This window comes from Leptodactylus fuscus, chromosome 4 (assembly GCF_031893055.1).
Source record: "Leptodactylus fuscus isolate aLepFus1 chromosome 4, aLepFus1.hap2, whole genome shotgun sequence".
Taxonomy (NCBI): Eukaryota; Metazoa; Chordata; class Amphibia; order Anura; family Leptodactylidae; genus Leptodactylus; species Leptodactylus fuscus.
The window spans coordinates 138,510,523-138,527,982 of record NC_134268.1 but is presented as its reverse complement, the minus strand read 5'-3'; the positions used below and the strand labels follow the sequence as shown (position 1 = coordinate 138,527,982).

Here is a 17,460-nt window from a genome sequence, read left to right as displayed (position 1 = left end):
ACCCCTCCGGCGCCGGAGGCGCCATTTTCCCGGCGGCGCATGGGCGCCGCCATTTTGGCCGGGATCACCGGCTCCTGGAGCATGCTCCAGGGCTGATGTCCCGTTGCCATGACAGCCGGGAGCCTTGTACAGGCTCCCAGGCTTGTCTGCAAATCCTCTCTTTTGCAGGCTGGTCTATGCGGCCTGCAAAAGAAAGGATGCTTTTTTGCAATGCATTGCAATGCATTAGCATTGTAATGCATTGCATTAGTGATCAGACCCCCCTGGGGTTCAACACCCCTAGGGGGTCTAATAAATGCAAAAATAAAAATAAAAAAAAAAAGTTAAAAAAATATAAAAAAATATTAAAAGAATTAAAAGTTCAAATCACCCCCCTTTCCCTAGAACACATATAAAAGTAGTTAAAAACTGTGAAACATATACATGTTAGGTATCCCCGCGTCCTAAATCGCCCGCTCTACAAATCTATAAAAATATTTTTCCTGTTCGGTAAACGCCGTAGCGGGAAAAATAGTCGAAAGTGCCAAACCGCCGTTTATTCACTGTTTTGATTCTGATAAAAATTTGAATAAAAAGTGATCAAAGCAATAACATTTCCTGAAAATGGTAGAACTAAAAAGTACACCCGACCCCGCAAAAAAAGACGCCCTATGCATCCCGTACACTTACGTATGAAAAAGTTACGGCCGTCGGAATATGGCGACTTTTAGAAAAAAAATTTTTTAACACAGTTTTGGAATTTTTTTTAGGGGTCAAAATGTAAATAAAACCATATAAATTTGGTATCCCTGGAACCATACCGAAACACAGAATATAGGGGACAGGTCATTTTGGCTGCACAGTGAACGCCGTGAAACCAAAGCCCATAAGAAAGTCGCAGAAATGCATTTTTTCTTCAAATCCACCCCATTCTGAATTTTTTTCCTGCTTCCCAGTACATTATATAGAATAATTAATGGTAGCATCATGAAGAAAAATTTGTCCCGCAAAAATTAAGACCTCATATGGCTCTGGGAGCGGAGAAATAAAGAAGTTATGGGGTTTAGAAGGAGGGGAGTCAAAAACGAAAAACGAAAATCAAAAAATGCCATCGGCGGGAAGGGGTTAAGACCAAAAATGCTTCCCAAAAATAAATGTGCAAAGTGAAAATTAAAATTTTTAAAGAAATATGCAATTTCAGTGCCCAATATGTTGTCACCACTTTGTGTCAAAAGAGACACACACTGTGAGTTATTCTGGGTACAAAAAGTTGTATGTAGTTGTAAACTGCTGTATGGGTACAAGGCAGGGCTCAGAATGGAAAGAGCGCTATTTTGCTTTTGAAGGGCAGATTTTGCTGGAATAGTTTTCGGGTGTCATGCATATTTGAAGATCCTTAACGTACCAATACAAAGGAAACCCCTAAAAAGTGACCCCATTTTGGAAACTACATCCCTCACAGAAGGTGTACCAAGGTGTATAGTGTGCATTTTGAAGTCATAGCTGTTTCATAGATTTTATTACTCTTGACGTGAAAATAAAAAAAAACTACTTTTTTTTCTCCAATAAACCATCAATTTTGTCTCAATTTTTTTCATTTTCACAAAAGGTCAAAGGAGAAAACACTCCCTAAAGTGTGTTACCCAATGGAGCCCCTAAAGTACCAGTACAATGGAAACTCCCCAGAAAGTGACCCCATTTTGGAATCTACACCCCTCACAGAATTTATCAAGGGGAATTGTGAGCCCAAGAGTGCTTCCCAAAAATTAAAGTCCAAAGTGAAATGTGAAATTTTTAAAGGAATATGCCATTTCAGTGCGCAATATATAGTGCCCACTTTGTGTCAACAGAGACACACACTTCAAAAAATTTGAAATTGGTTATCCTGGATGCAAAAAAGTTGGATATGTGGGTATAAAGTTTTGTTTGGGCAAACAACAGTGTTCAGATGGAAAAGAGTTATACTTCTTAGATTTTGGAGTATAGATTTCGAGGGACTAATTTCTGGATGCCATATTGTTTTTTGCAAAGCCCAAGAGATGCCAATAAAGTGGAATTCTCCAAGAAGTGACATTTTGTAAGTGCCATTTTATGGTCTATGCAAATGTGACATGGCATTCAAAAACCAACAATGTAAAGCCACATAGTGCTCCTTTACATCTGCACCTTGCCCAAATAGCAATTTATGCCCCATATTTGACACTGTTGTACCCAGAATAACATACTTAACAATGCTCTATGTGGGTATAAACTGCTGTTTGGGTGCACAGTCAGTACAGAAGGGAAGGAGTGCTATTTGGTTTTTGGAGCACAGTTTGATTTTTGGCCAACATGCCACTTTTGCAGAGCCACTGAATAGCCAGTAAAGGGAAATCTGCAGACACGTGGCCCCATTTTGGAAATTGCACCCTTCAAAGAATTTATTAAGGGGTGTAGTGAGCATTAGTATCCCAAACATGACTGCACAACAGATCATGAAAAATGAATATGTCAGATGTACGGAGTATATTGGAAACACAAAATTCCTTATCATTTTCCCAGTAGCTCCTATGATTGGGTGGGCACTCTGGGGGTCACTTCTGGTGTCTTTTCCCTTGTAAATTCTAAAGGGGTGTACTGGTATACACTCTCACAGCTTATACATTCCCTTCCTGTCGCAGCCAGTTTTGTCATAATGATTCGGCAATTTTTAGGGTTATTTGTCTGAACATTGTGCAAGCTATTTTTTTTTATTATTTTTCTGGTAATGTAGCCATGTGAGTTCTTGTTCTTTGTGGGAGTGCCTATAACTTATTGACTAAATTTCATTAACTCTTTCTTGGTTGAAAAAAAAAATTAAGACTTTTTTTTACCATGTAGCACACAGTATATGTAACATATTTCTTCTATTCTAAGACAGTTCATTTACAGCGATACCTAATTTATTTTGTTTTTTATGTATTACTAATTTGCATAGGAAAAAACTATTTGGGGCTATAAATCAATTGTTTTTCCATCGTCATCTTTTAAGAGGCATTTTTCGTTGGTTTTTTTTTGTTGACAGAATTATTTGGTTGAGGAATTATTTTTTGAGCTGTTAATTTATTGGTACAGATTTGGGGTACGCATAATATTTTGATCACTTTTTACTTTTTTTGATCACTTTGAGGCAAGATGAAGAAAAAAATTCTATCAGTTTGTTTTGTGTTTTTTTTCACAACGTTTACACATCAAAATAAATAATTATTGTATGGGTTGTTACGGACGTGGCAATATCAAATATGTATTGTTTTTAGTTTTAGTTTTCTTTTTACATAACTCATTTTATATAGGAAAGAGGCATTGTTGGGCTTTATCGATTTACTAGGTTTTTTTTTAGCACTTTTGATTTTGATTTTTTTTACACTTTTTTTTTTTACTGAAGATGTAAAATATAAGAAAATAGTATTTGGTATTTCACATTTTTTCTAGATCTAAACTTATAGAAAAATGGGTGGGATGTTTATCTGTGTTTCAACTGGGATATTTTCCTTGACTTTTTTAGGGAATATTTCAGTGTATATTTTATTTTAAGACTGTTTAATGTATTAAGAACTGTTCGTCTGCTACAAATGACAGTACACAGCCTGTTTATTTCATTAAAATATTTTACAAACAGGTAAGCAAGCATGTTAATCTAGCTAACCTGTGCATACAGGAACCTAGAGAATGTGAAGATATTGCTAATAATATTTAGATTATTTATGTTCATATGTTTTTTTAATGTTCATATGTTTTCATCTTTGATATAATATGTAATACTATAAAGTTACCAAAGCACTTCTTGCTTTACAAAATAAACATGTCCAGATGTAAATACTGAATTATTTCCGAGAAGATTTATAAAATCTATCTTGAAGGGCTCAATAAACTCTACAACTTTTTCTGACATGAAAGGGACACCTGCACAGCGAGATGACACTGATAACTATTACACATTAACACTTTGGTTACGTAGGAAGATTAGGAAAGAATTCGCTGTTGGCCAAAACAAGTTAGTATAGCTAATAGACGTCACAGGTTTATTATCTATTCATGCCACTTCAAACACATCCTCTAAGGGAAAAAAAGATTTAGCTTTAAATCAGTGTCCTTTCTTATCTCGAGTAAATCTGGCTTGTCATTGCCTGAAAAAAAGTGACTTTGTAACTATTTTAAAAGGGGCTAAGGTTGATGGAATGTAATTTCCTTGTTATGCAGGAAGTTGTAAATCAAACTAAGTTGGTTACATTTTTTTCTCCGGCTTTGTTTTGACAACTAAACTTGCTGTGTGCAGATATGGGCAGTTAGGCGTCACTGTTAGGCAATAGAGTATAAAGAGAAGGTTAAAGGGGGCGTAGTGACCACCCAAAGCAAAGACATTGCAGTAACAATCACAGAGTGTTTTACAAATAATTCCTCAGGGCTAATGATTAATCTCAGGTAAAACATTAATGTCCCTGCAATGCATCCCACATATGAAGAATAGAACTGACACACAGCTATTTAAGCAGCCTTCCTGACACCCAAAGCCAAAGACTTCTTATCACTGAGCTTTCCCTCACCATACATAGAATCAGCACACTACACTCAGTGCTTAAACTAATCTCATTCATTATGGCTAAGGAAATCATCTCTTCCTCATGCTTGCTACCAATCTGTCTGCTTCTTATAGCAGCAGTGACTGCAGCAGCAGAACCTCTGCATTGTGCCCAGTGTACTGAGGAGAAACTAGCACTTTGCCCACAAGTTCCTCCTGACTGTCCAGAGTTGGCAAGAGAACCAGGCTGTGGCTGCTGTTTGACCTGTGCATTGAAGCGGGGGGAAGCTTGTGGGGTCTACACAGCAAGGTGTGGAAAAGCCTTGACTTGTAATGTGAAGCCAGGAGAGACCAGACCCCTGTATGCACTAACAAGAGGACAAGGGATCTGCATGGATGCAGAGGACCTAGAAAAGCTGAAAACTAGTGATGCCACAGGTAAGTCTCTTTGTAGAGATCACTATCATCTAAATGAAAATACCAATATTTATCACTGTTTGTAATATTTTACACTTTAAAGTTTTTCCTGTATCAAGATAGTGGAATTTACTACAGATATAGCAAATTTTAACTTCAATCTAATAGTATGTTACATAGAAAGAGAATCATTAGAATACATTGTATCGTTTCATTAAACTTTAAGGACAATAAGTAACGGTTACATCACTGCTATGCAATTCAAGACTGTGTTTTATGTTATGTATTTTAGAATACAGATATAGCTGTCAGAATAGTTCATCGAGATACATTTTTTATGGCATGAAACTGTTTGATTTAATATCTGCAGATAAGTCTTATCTAGGCAGTGGTGTGTAAACTGTTTGTACTATCACCTGGTTACTTTCTACATGAACTCCTCGACATTGAGGCTTGTTTTTGTGACCTATGTCCTACTTTCTTGCACCAGTAAACTAAGCGCATGTATGGCATATTAAAATGCACATTCATTGAAATGGTTTTAGTTTTCAGTGGTAAATTATGTTATTATTTTTTAAATAGTTTCCAATGTATTTATTTATTTATTTATTTTAGTGAATATTTCTCCTTTCATGTTTATGGGAACTTTAAAGTATAAAATACTGTATAGGCATACAGTATAAGCTTCTAAAGCAATAAAATCTATTCCATTTTCAACTGATATATACATTTTCATTGATATCTAAACAAAAAAAAATAGTATATCAGGTGGTATATATCATTATATTACGCTTCAATACATGGATTATAATAATGAATTAAATATGTTCTACTTTCTAGAAGTGAAGGACTATTCTGAGCATGAACACACTGGCCCAGAAAGCATTGACCTTACACAAGACCAGCTTCCACCATTCCTAAGATTATTTCCTGACGGTTTTGATAAGTTTGATGCCTGGAATGCTATCACTGTCTATGAGCGCATGAAGGCTAAAAAGCTGTTTGACAGAAAGAAACTGAAAGAACAATATCAAGTAAGTAATACTTCTTTACCATGAGCTGAAAAAATATCCATGCGGTTTAGTGGCTAGCATTATACTGTACATGTCTGTTCTAGTGATATAAAATAGTAATGTTACGCAGCAGGTGTCTCCAAGCTGTATATGAAAGAAAGAACTCGCTCTATAAGATTTGTACTAAAATAGCATTACAACTCCTAGGATGGTTGGTCAGGTTATTTTGGGAGTTGGAGTTTCAGTTACTTTTTTAATACTTCTTAATACGATATATCAATGATGCCATCTGTACAATCCAAAGATATTACTCTTTATTTCCAGCTAATTCCCATGTGTTGTGTTGTTGTAGGGGCCTTGTCAGAAAGACCTTTACAGAGCAATGGACAGATTGACAAGATATCAGCAAAGGACTGGTGAAGATCTCTATAGGTTCCACATTCCCAACTGCAACAGAAATGGATTCTATCACAGTAAACAGGTAGGTTTTTTACATTATCATAATTTGAGAATCCGAGTGGTGGCTAGGCTCTCCGGGGCAAGTATTCAGCTTGCTATCCCCTTAGCTAAAACAGAAGGGCTTGTTAACCTTTTTTGGCATCTGGAGAAAACTCCCCACCATATCCCTCTGGTCAGATTGGAGACGTTGACATCTCAAACTATTCCAGTAATACATTCATTTTTTCATAGTGTGAAACTGCCCTTGATGGTGAACGAGGAAAATGTTGGTGTGTCTTTCCCTTAACTGGGAAGAAGATTCCGGGTTCTCCCGAAAACAAAGGGGATCTGAACTGCCAACAGTATTTGACTGCGCAAGAATAGATTCAAATATCCTGGCTAGATGTATGTGTATTCTATATTATTTGTGTACAGTTTCTCAACTATTTATTCTAAAAAATGTTTTCATTATTTTTCTCTCTTTATTATGTATTTTTCATAACTATTTATAAGTACTTAGTATTTACTTCTAAATATTTACACTATTTTTTAAATAAATGTAAATCGAAACACTTATTTAAGGCATAAATTATATTTTACTACTGTATATATTGTTGCTTAGCTATGAAATCAGTATCGTATTTGATGACTTAAATACAATTTTAAGAAAACATTTTTCTATACGCACACACTTAATGTTGTATTTTTGTCACGACCTTCCTGAGAAATTTTGGTGTTAATTATATATCACTGTTTTCACGTGGTAGCTGCTTTACTGATCTGTTTGTTCGTTTCATCTGTTTTAAGATATCCCCAAATATGTGGTCCGTAGTTACAGCTTTAAAAAAGAAAAACTTCTTTGGTTACTCACAATGCCTGACAGAGTGACTCAAGGATAACCATTTTTTTCAAAGCTGGTCCTTTCGAACTACTTATCTCAAAACAGATGAAAAGTTAAGGAAGGACCTTAAAGAAGGACACGTGTGATTACTACTTAAATTATATACAATATTTAGCACCTGCTTCAAACCACAAAGTGCCAGTAAGCCAGTAAGCCATGTACTCTGGGTGAACTATCACACCGATGCCTCTACTATAATAAGTTTTGTGACAAGTCAGTCAATGTTCTATTATGGTTCGCTACAGCTTGAAAATTGTATGGATCCATAGTAAGGCCATTGGCATGCAGTTTTAGGGTTATAATATGCCATTAATGCAAAGAAATATTCTGCTAGACTACAAATGCCTGCCTGCTTTATATCAGATATAAAACAACTGACGGCAGGCTCCAAGATATAGGTAAATACATTACCAGATTGTAATGCTAACACAAGCAACTCTAAGATGTATGTGACTTAAGCTTTAGAAATGATTCCATATATATTGGATAATAATAACTTACATAGCCGCATCATTGCATAATTGCTAGATAAATCATCTATACACTACATTGCAGAACTCCCACAGCTGAAAATTCACACTCCCAGATGTAAAGTGTTTTGTCAATGAGACTAATTAAAATGTATTTGCATTTTATATTATGTAACAAGCTCAGAAAGCTTATAGATAACTAAAAGATGTACAGTTAGGCTTCATACATTTGTAAACATAGGGGAGCATTTCTTAAAGGGAACCCATCAGGTGGTTTTTCCACCTGTCTACATCATATGCAGGATCAAGTAATTTCCTTATCATTGCTGCCCCTCTATAATCTTTCTGTTGAAGCAAGATAGAGCTATAAATGTTTGAAAGCAAAAAAAAGTCATATCAAATTACCCTAAATAGTCATGGTGGGTGGGGAGCAGCTTCACCCTAGTCTCACTGTCCCCTTACTGTCACTGTCCTCTGCTGGTAAGGCTTGACCTCTCCCTCACAGTCCCCTCACTCCTTTATGTCACAAGGAAGATGTCAATCATGCCCAGAAGGTGTGATCAGCAAGGGGTCAGCGTGACTAGGCTGAGGCTGCCCCCGCCCACTCTGAGTACTTAGGTTCATTTGCATAGGACTTTTAATGCTATCAAGCATTTATAACTTCACTTTTATACAACAGAAAGATTATTGGAGGCTCAACTGGAATGGAAACTACTTAATAGATGGAGATAGTTTATGGTGGAAACCCCACCTGACAGATTCCCTATAAGACTGGTGTTATCCCGGAGCAAGAGTCAGATTTTATGAATGTGCTCTATGTTTTCATGACTAGTTTTCAAGGAATTTACAAGTTGTATAGAGACAGAACACATAAATGTATATGGAACTCTACTTTAACTCCATTAGTCTCCACAGTTATACAGTTACATTTAGAGTTCTTTTTTGTACTGGGCTATTTCTCCCTAGAAGATTTGCTCATAGTGGAGAATAACTCTACCTCCGCATAGTCTTCATGCGCACCATTGTGTCCTGTCCAAGATTCCTATATAAGAATGTGTGCGCTTCTGTATGAAGACATCTATTGGTTCCCTATTATGTCTCTGTACTACTCAGAGGCTGCATGCCAAAATCTATTGCTTTTCTGTAATAAAGGGTATTAAATCTGTTATATTATTTTATACTGTACTATAATACCTCTTCACCACAAGTTTACATATCTGTACATAGACATCAAAGGACTGATACAACTTTATATTACATAACATCATATAAGTAGAATTTCATTGCATTTGTTCTTTTATTTCTTATTATTTCCATATTATTGTACCTTGTATTATTGTAAAAAGTTTGAAATCGATAAATTCAATTAGTCTTCCAACAATAGAATAACGTAGTATAAGGTACTTTATACTATACTCTGTAAGTAATATTCTTATTGAATATCTCCATATTTCTATCTAGAGGTATTTCTGTCAGGTCATAAACAGTCAGGAGCACCAAGTTAATGGACACGCTGAGAACAGTTGTAATTTTCAATATTATTTAACATAAAAATATACCAAGTTTTGTGAACGTCCTAGTTGTCTGTCTATAAAGTCAGGTGATTAAGTTGCTGCTACTTTTATATATTTATCCATTCGTTTTATATTTAACCATTATGTTTTGGACATTTGGCTGTTAATAATCATTTTATTTTTTCTTGTAATAATTTTTTACTTGTATTGATTATTTGTGTATTCTTTTATAAAATGCAAAAAGACCAATTCATGTTTATTTTCTAATATTGTAAACTGCTATAACTGAATAAATGCTTATTTTTAAAGAAAAATATTGATCTCCTTTAGAGTTTATTTTGATTGATATTTTATAGAGGTTTTTTTTAACTTAAAATACGGAGAAGTACTGTATCTGATGTGACATACGTCAGATTGCTCAGATAGAGATGGGTGAATGGGATCACAAAGATCTGAGTTCATCCTGAATATTCCAAACTGTTGGTTTTTTTTTTTTTTTTAACGAAAGCAAATAAATGAAGATTTGTCTTAGGTTCTATAAAATGGCCTTTGCATTATACTCTATGGTGTCTTGAGACCCCAGAGTATAATAGGTGGAGGTCCAGGGGAGGTGAAAAAAAAACCAGTCATTCTCACTTTCCAATACCTCTCCTGGGCCTCATTGCGGTGTTTAGAACTCTTCTTTCAATTTATCGGCCCGATTCAGTGCTGAGGCCCATTGGTTCTGATGTGATATACTGTATGTGAGATTGCTCACCAGATCTTGCCACTAGAGATGGGCGATTCGGATCATAACGAGCCAGGTTCATACTGAATATTCCAAATAGTTTTTATGTTTTTTCACCAAACCAAACAAATGGAAAGTTATCTTGGGTGAATTTAACAGCCTCCTAGCTATACTCCGGGGTCTTTTCAGACCACAGAATATAATAGGTGGAGGCCCAGGGGAGGTGACACAAATAAAAAACACTGATATTCTCATTCCGTACCTCTCTATGCCCTCCTTCTTTGATTTCATCAGCCTGAGGCCTGTGATTGGGTCATTAGTCATGATGCTCGGTGTGCCAATGTGACTACTCTTGACACAATCACAGGCCACAGTTGTGACCTCCATGCTAGCTGCAGTAATGGTGGAGATAGTGTAGGGTCTATGTTTTACCTCACTGCATCATACTGAGCACATCTGAAAAGCAATGGGCATTCAAGCAAGTAAACAGATTAGATAGAAAGATTAGATAGAAAGCAACAGGAGTGAGCTTGGGAGTGACTGCTGTTTTCCTGGCTATTCTCATATAATTTCCCCACTGTGGGACTATTAAAGGATTATCTTATCTTATCTTATAAAATGATAGGCACAGACAGGAGAGTTCATTTTGTCATTGCTACTAATCTTAATTTGTCTAAATCTAGAGTAGCTTCATCTGTATACACAGTCTTTAACCTTACCTTTTACTGGCAAAACATTCTTGATATTGAAAAGTCCTCTCTTAAGGGCTTTTTTGGGGGGCAACAGTTTATTTTTCATTAAATACTTATCAACTGCTGTTCTAACAACAAAGTGCTAGTTCCACCTTTGCAATTCTGAAAAGTAACTGACATATATGCATTGTCTTGTTGTCCACCCAATATACAGTTCACGCTGGGTTTACACCAGCGTTCGTAGAAGATGGAAACCTGTCAGACCGGGTCCGGCCGTGAGCGCCAGTGAGCGTTTTATGCTCTCCGCGGCTATACCAGTTTTTTAAACCGGACACAAAGTCCTGTATGTCCGACTTTGTGTCCGGTTAAAAAAAAAAAAACTGTTTCGCCGTGGAGAGTAGAGATGAGCGAGTACTGTTCGGATCAGCCGATCCGAACAGCACGCACCATAGAAATGAATGGATGCACCTGGTACTTCTACTTTGACGGTGGCCGGCCGCTTAACCCCCCGAGTATACCGGCTACGTCCATTCATTTCTATGCGAGCGTGCTGTTCGGATCGGCTGATCCGAACAGTACTCGCTCATCTCTAGTGGAGAGTATAAAACGCTCACCGGCACTCACGGCCGCACACTTTTCAAACCCATTCAAATGAATGTGTTTGAAACATAACTGCAGGTTTCCATTTCATGCCCAGTTTCAAACAGGTAACGGAAACCTGTATAAATGGAGATCGGGCTCAGATGTGAACGAGCCCTTAGCCTTCACTAATCTGGAAAAAAAAACCTCTCGTAATGGCGATTTAATATTATTTTTTTATTTTTTACTCTGCTCACCACCAAATACAAAATGAGTGTTCTTAATCTAAAGAAAAGTTCAGATACTTTCTTTTTTTGCTGTACATGCATACAGTATTTCAGACTCCGCTAATCTTAAACGAAATCTCTGTTATTTAAGCATTTTAAGTGTCTAGTCTATGCTAATCTGCAAAAAAAACAAAAAAATACCTGTTGTTATTTAATGGTTTTTTTATTTCCTACTCTGCTTACTCTGCAATAGGCAGTTTCATCTGTATACATAGTCATTACACAATCCTGCTGGCATCTGCTGAGAGAAATGTTTCTTATAGCTTAAGACTGAGTTGACACGCAGTTTTTTGGCGAGGATTTTGACATGAAATCTGCCTCAAAATCCACCTAAAAAAAAAGCCTCCCAATTGACTTCTATAAGATCCGCTAGCTTTTTTTTCCGCTAGTGTTTTTTTCTGCAAGAAGAAAAAAGAAGTGAGCTGACCTCTCTTCAGGCGGATTCCATATGAAAAACATCAATGGGAGTCAATGAAAGGTGGGAAAAAAACACTTTGTGTTTTTTGCTACAGATTTTGATGTGGTTTCTGATGTGGTTTTTGCAAAAACCGCTTCAAAAACCGGTAGCGGTTTTTTCAAGGTCCATACACTGTGATGGAGGAAATAAAACAAAGATGAAAAACACCTAAAAAAAAAGCGCTACAAAAAACACGTCATGTAAAAAAACCGCTTCAAAAAACCATTTCCTAATTCCTGAAGCAAATTTTTTCCTTTCCAAAATCCTCGCCAAAAAATTCCATGAGTAAGTTCACACGTAGTTTGGGCCTAGTCCGGAGGTATTGCCTTGATGCAGATGCCGCAGCGGTTTCCACCGCGGAATCCGCATCAAGATAGGGTAGGTTGCTTCTTTTTTCTGCGTAAAAAGGAAATGACCGGTTCCCATTGAATTTGATGGGAGGCGTTTTTTTTTAACCCGGATTTTGACATGTAACTTACCCTTAGACTTCCTGTTCTTGTTCCCCTTTTTGATTAGTTGGCTGAGAACTGCCATTGTTTTTTTGTTTTTTTTATGGGAGCTGATAAGAGTATGTAACATTCATAACCACCCTCCTAAGAATAGGTTATCAATATCAAATCAATTACAGTCTGACACCTATGACCCCCTCTGATCAGCTGTTCCTTGCAGCTGACACACATAGCATGGAGACAGCTGATCAATTGTTTAAAGGTACTGTGGTAGTTTTGTGAGATCTGTGATCCCTTCATTATTTAAAATGCACAGTGTCTGCTTTATATTGATATATTAGAAAATGTGTAATAATAATGCACGGCTGCTATAAAATAGATCACATGTGATATAAATAGTGAAGGGACACCACCACAGTGTAATATGCTCCCCAGAGCTTCTCTATAGTATAATTTTCCACAGTTATGCCACACGGTATAATGAGTACCACAGTGGCCCCCACATAGTACAATATGCTCCTCACTGGCCCCGCCACACAGTATAATATGCTTCACAGAGGCACTCACACAGTATAATATGCTCCACTGTGGCCCACACACAATATAATATGCACCAAATCAAAGACCCTAGCAGTGATCCCTGGGGCAAATGACCTCAGTCAGAAGCCAGAGGAGCCCTGAAGAGGATGGTGGGAAGCCCAGGAGAGGTGAGTATAAGTATTTATTTTTAATCACCTCCCCTGGGCAGGCTACTATGGGAAAGGGTCTCGACAGCATATACAGACATGACAATGCCAGGCCACTTTCCATTAACCAGATGTATAGCGGTCTGGGAACCAGGCATTCCCACACCACTATCAACTTGCTGTGGGGCCCCAGCTGGCCAAGGGCCCCATACCCCTGAACCACAATGATTACACCCCTAATGTAATGCCATTGAGTATAAAGAAGAGGAGAAGTGCAGGTCCAGAGCATGTATTAAACCAGAGGGGAAGGTTGCGTGTTTGTGGTGTTCATCTGTTTTGTGCAAATCATCCAGCTTTTCCATATTCCTGAAAGGCAAAACTAGCTACCTGTGTCGAGATTTAAAAAGAGCTTTATATATATTTATAAATATATATTTTGCTTCAGCAGCAGACTGTATTACGACATTGACTGGTATGTTACCCAGCTTTCTTAGGATATTGTCAGATTAAGGAACAATTACAGAGCAAGGAGGAGGGTTTACTTAGTTATATTTAGTATCCAGCAGCTCCTAATATAGTATTACCTGGTATGCTACCCAGCTTTCTGAGAATCCTGAAAATCATACCTGATAAATAAGGCCAGACAGGGGGCACAGCACTTGTGACAGTGCCCGCAGTGCTGTATGGTGTTGCTAATGGAAGGAGCGCTGCATGGCACGAGTCTTCAGGGGAGGACTTATAAGATACTGCTGCTGTTTCCCAGTCATTCACGGCTGGGAAGCGAGCAATATGGCATCTACACCACCCTCCTCCGTGCTTTATGGATGACATTGTAGCCCTCCTGGGGCAGCACAGGGCTGCTGCTGGCAACTCCCCATGGGTATTAGATCAGGTGCATGGGTTGATTGGCACCATGTCTCTGGGTTCTAGAGAGCCTGCTGCACAGACACCTTCTCTTCCTCCTCCGTTCAGGATTGCCTGGCCTTGGCTTGCCGACAGCGGCAGACGAGGCCTTCTGAATGCTAAGCCAGCGCCACAGCTCTAATGAGGCAAGGTGAGGCGATTTATTTTCTTTTTTTCTTTTTTTACTTTTTTTTCTTTAAACAAGCGCAGGAGAGCTGCCGCTCTCCTTGCGCTGATTCAGACGTCTACGTATCAGTGTAGGTGGTGTCATCATGCCGCCTATGCTGATACATAGACGTCTGACGTCTGATGTCTGCCGAGAGAAGAGGATCGCAGAGGCAGCGTGAGCAGTGCGATCGGTAAGTATAATAACAATTTTTTTTGTTTTATAATAGGCCGCTACCTGTTGGAGTATCTCCAGCAGGTAGCGGAATATTTACCAACCCAGGACCTGATCACTGCCGCCCCCGCTTCCCCTTGTACTATAGGCTGCGGAGGCCGGCAGGGAATAGACCCGGGCCAGGCCGCGATCCCACTGCCACTATTATTATACTCGGGGGTCTTTTCATATCCCCAAGTATGATAATCGGAGCCCCAGGGGAGGTGAGGGAACATAATAAATAGAGATGAGCGAACAGTGTTCTATCGAACACATGTTCGATCGGATATCAGGGTGTTCGCCATGTTCGAATCGAATCGAACACCGCGTGGTAAAGTGAGCCAAAATTCGATTCCCCTCCCACCTTCCCTGGCGCCTTTTTTGCACCAATAACAGCGCAGGGGAGGTGGGACAGGAACTACGACACCGGGGGCATTGAAAAAATTGGAAAAAGTCATTGGCTGCCGAAATCAGGTGACCTCCATTTTAGACGAATAGTGGATTTCAAATCCGGGTCATATGAGAATGTGAACTTTGTGACTATGAGACAGGGATAGCTGTACAGGCAGGGATAGCTAGGGATAACCTTTATTTAGGGGGGAATGTTATTAAAAAAAAACTTTTTGGGGCTCTATCGGGTGTGTAATTGTGATTTTTGTGAGATAAACTTTTTCCCATAGGGATGCATTGGCCAGCGCTGATTGGCCGAATTCCGTACTTTGGCCAATCAGCGCTGGCTCTGCTGGAGGAGGCGGAGTCTAAGGTCGGACCTGAATGGAGACTGGTGTGGAGCGATCTTAGACTCCGCCTCCTCCAGCAGAGCCAGCGCTGATTGGCCGAATTCCGTACTCTGGCCAATCAGCGCTGGCCAGTGCATTCTATTGGCGTGATGAAGCAGTGCTGAATGTGTGTGTTTAGCTCAACTACTCCACCGGCGTAGTTGAGCTAAACACACACATTCAGCACTGCTTCATCACGCCAATAGAATGCATTGGCCAGTGCTGATTGAAGCAGAGCTGAATCTGTGTGCTTAGCTCAACTACTCCACCGGCGTAGTTGAGCTAAACACACACATTCAGCACTGCTTCATCCTGCCAATACAATGCATTAGCCGGTGCTGATTGGCCAGAGTACGGAATTCGGCCAATCAGCGCTGGCTCTGCTGGAGGAGGCGGAGTCTAAGATCGCTCCACACCAGTCTCCATTCAGGTCCGACCTTAGACTCCGCCTCCTCCAGCCGAGCCAGCGCTGATTGGCCGAATTCCGTACTCTGGCCAATCAGCACTGGCTAATGCATTGTATTGGCGTGATGAAGCAGTGCTGAATGTGTGTGTTTAGCTCAACTACACCGGTGGAGTAGTTGAGCTAAGCACACAGATTCAGCTCTGCTTCAATCAGCGCTGGCCAATGCATTCTATTAGCTTGATGAAGCAGAGTGTGCACAAGGGTTCAAGCGCACCATCAACTCTGATGTAGCAGAGCCAAGTGTGCACAAGGGTTCAAGTGCACCCTTGGCTCTGATGTAGCAGAGCCGAGGGTGCACAAGGGTTCAAGTGCACCCTCGGCTCTGCTACATCAGAGCCAGGGGGGGTGCGAATGAACCCTTGTGCAGCCTCGGCTCTGCTACATCAGAGCCGAGGGTGCGCTTGAACCCTTGTGCACACTCTGCTTCATCAAGCTAATAGAATGCATTGGCCAGCGCTGATTGAAGCAGAGCTGAATCTGTGTGCTTAGCTCAACTACTCCACCGGTGTAGTTGAGCTAAACACACACATACAGCACTGCTTCATCACGCCAATAGAATGCATTGGCCAGCACTGATTGGCCAGAGTACGGAATTCGGCCAATCAGCGCTGGCTCTGCTGGAGAAGGCGGAGTCTAAGGTCGGACCAGAATGGAGACTGGTGTGGAGCGATCTTAGACTCCGCCTCCTCCAGCAGAGCCAGCGCTGATTGGTCGAGTTCCGTACTCTGGCCAATCAGCGCTGGCCAATGCATTCTATTAGCCCGATGAAGTAGAGCTGAATGTGTGTGCTTAGCACACACATTCAGCTCTATTTCATCGGGCTAATAGAATGCATTGGCCAATCAGCGCTGGCCAATGCATTCTATTAGCGTGAACTGAGTTTGCACAGGGGTTCTAGTGCACCCTCGGCTCTGCTACATCAGATTGCTACATCTGATGTAGCAGTGCCGAGTGTGCATCAGATGTGTAGTTGAGCAGAACTGGCTCAGCACTGCTAAGTCTTTGCATTCGCATAGGAATGCATTGGCCAGCCTTCGGCCAATCAGCGCTGGCTCTGCCGGAGGAGGCGGAGTCTAAGGTCGGACCTGAATGGAGACTGGTGTGGAGCGATCTTAGACTCCGCCTCCTCCAGCAGAGCCAGCGCTGATTGGTCGAGTTCCTACTCTGGCCAATCAGCACTGGCCAATGCATTTCTATGGGGAAAAGTTAGCTTGCGAAAATCGCAAACTGACAGGGATTTCCATGAAATAAAGTGACTTTTATGCCCCCAGACATGCTTCCCCTGCTGTCCCAGTGTCATTCCAGGGTGTTGGTATCATTTCCTGGGGTGTCATAGTGGACTTGGTGACCCTCCAGACACGGATTTGGGTTTCCCCCTTAACGAGTATATGTTCCCCATAGACTATAATGGGGTTCGAAACCCATTCGAACACTCGAACAGTGAGCGGCTGTTCGAATCGAATTTCGAACCTCGAACATTTTAGTGTTCGCTCATATCTAATAATAAACAATGTTACTTACCTCTCTGGGATCCGATGTTAATCCTAGCAGGCTTCAGGCCTATATGGTAATGCCCAGATGTCACGTGGTCTGGGATATTACCATATAGGCCCAAAGCCTGCTAGGATTAAAGAGGACCTTTCATGGGTTTGGGGCACAGGCAGTTTTATATACCGCTGGAAAGCCGACAGTGCGCTGAATTCAGCGCACTGTCGGCTTTCCCGATCTGTGCCCCGGGTGAAGAGCTATTGGTGCCGGTACCGTAGCTCTTCACAGTCAGAATGGCG

General features: G+C 40.1%; 1 protein-coding gene across 2 annotated transcripts; it reads left to right on the top strand.

The window, feature by feature from the left end:
• The first annotated feature begins 4,359 nt into the window (after positions 1 to 4,359).
• Positions 4,360 to 6,962, top strand: IGFBP1 (insulin like growth factor binding protein 1). Of its 2 annotated transcripts, none has more exons than XM_075272216.1 (4): positions 4,360 to 4,954; positions 5,777 to 5,967; positions 6,299 to 6,427; positions 6,637 to 6,962. In XM_075272216.1, exons 1-4 carry the CDS (start codon positions 4,594 to 4,596, stop codon positions 6,766 to 6,768), a joined length of 813 nt encoding a protein of 270 aa, XP_075128317.1. In that variant the 5' UTR covers positions 4,360 to 4,593; the 3' UTR covers positions 6,769 to 6,962. The 2 variants fall into 2 exon arrangements, with proteins under 2 accessions (XP_075128317.1, XP_075128316.1); XM_075272215.1 differs by having other exon boundaries at positions 5,774 to 5,967.
• Positions 6,963 to 17,460: the final 10,498 nt, after the last annotated feature.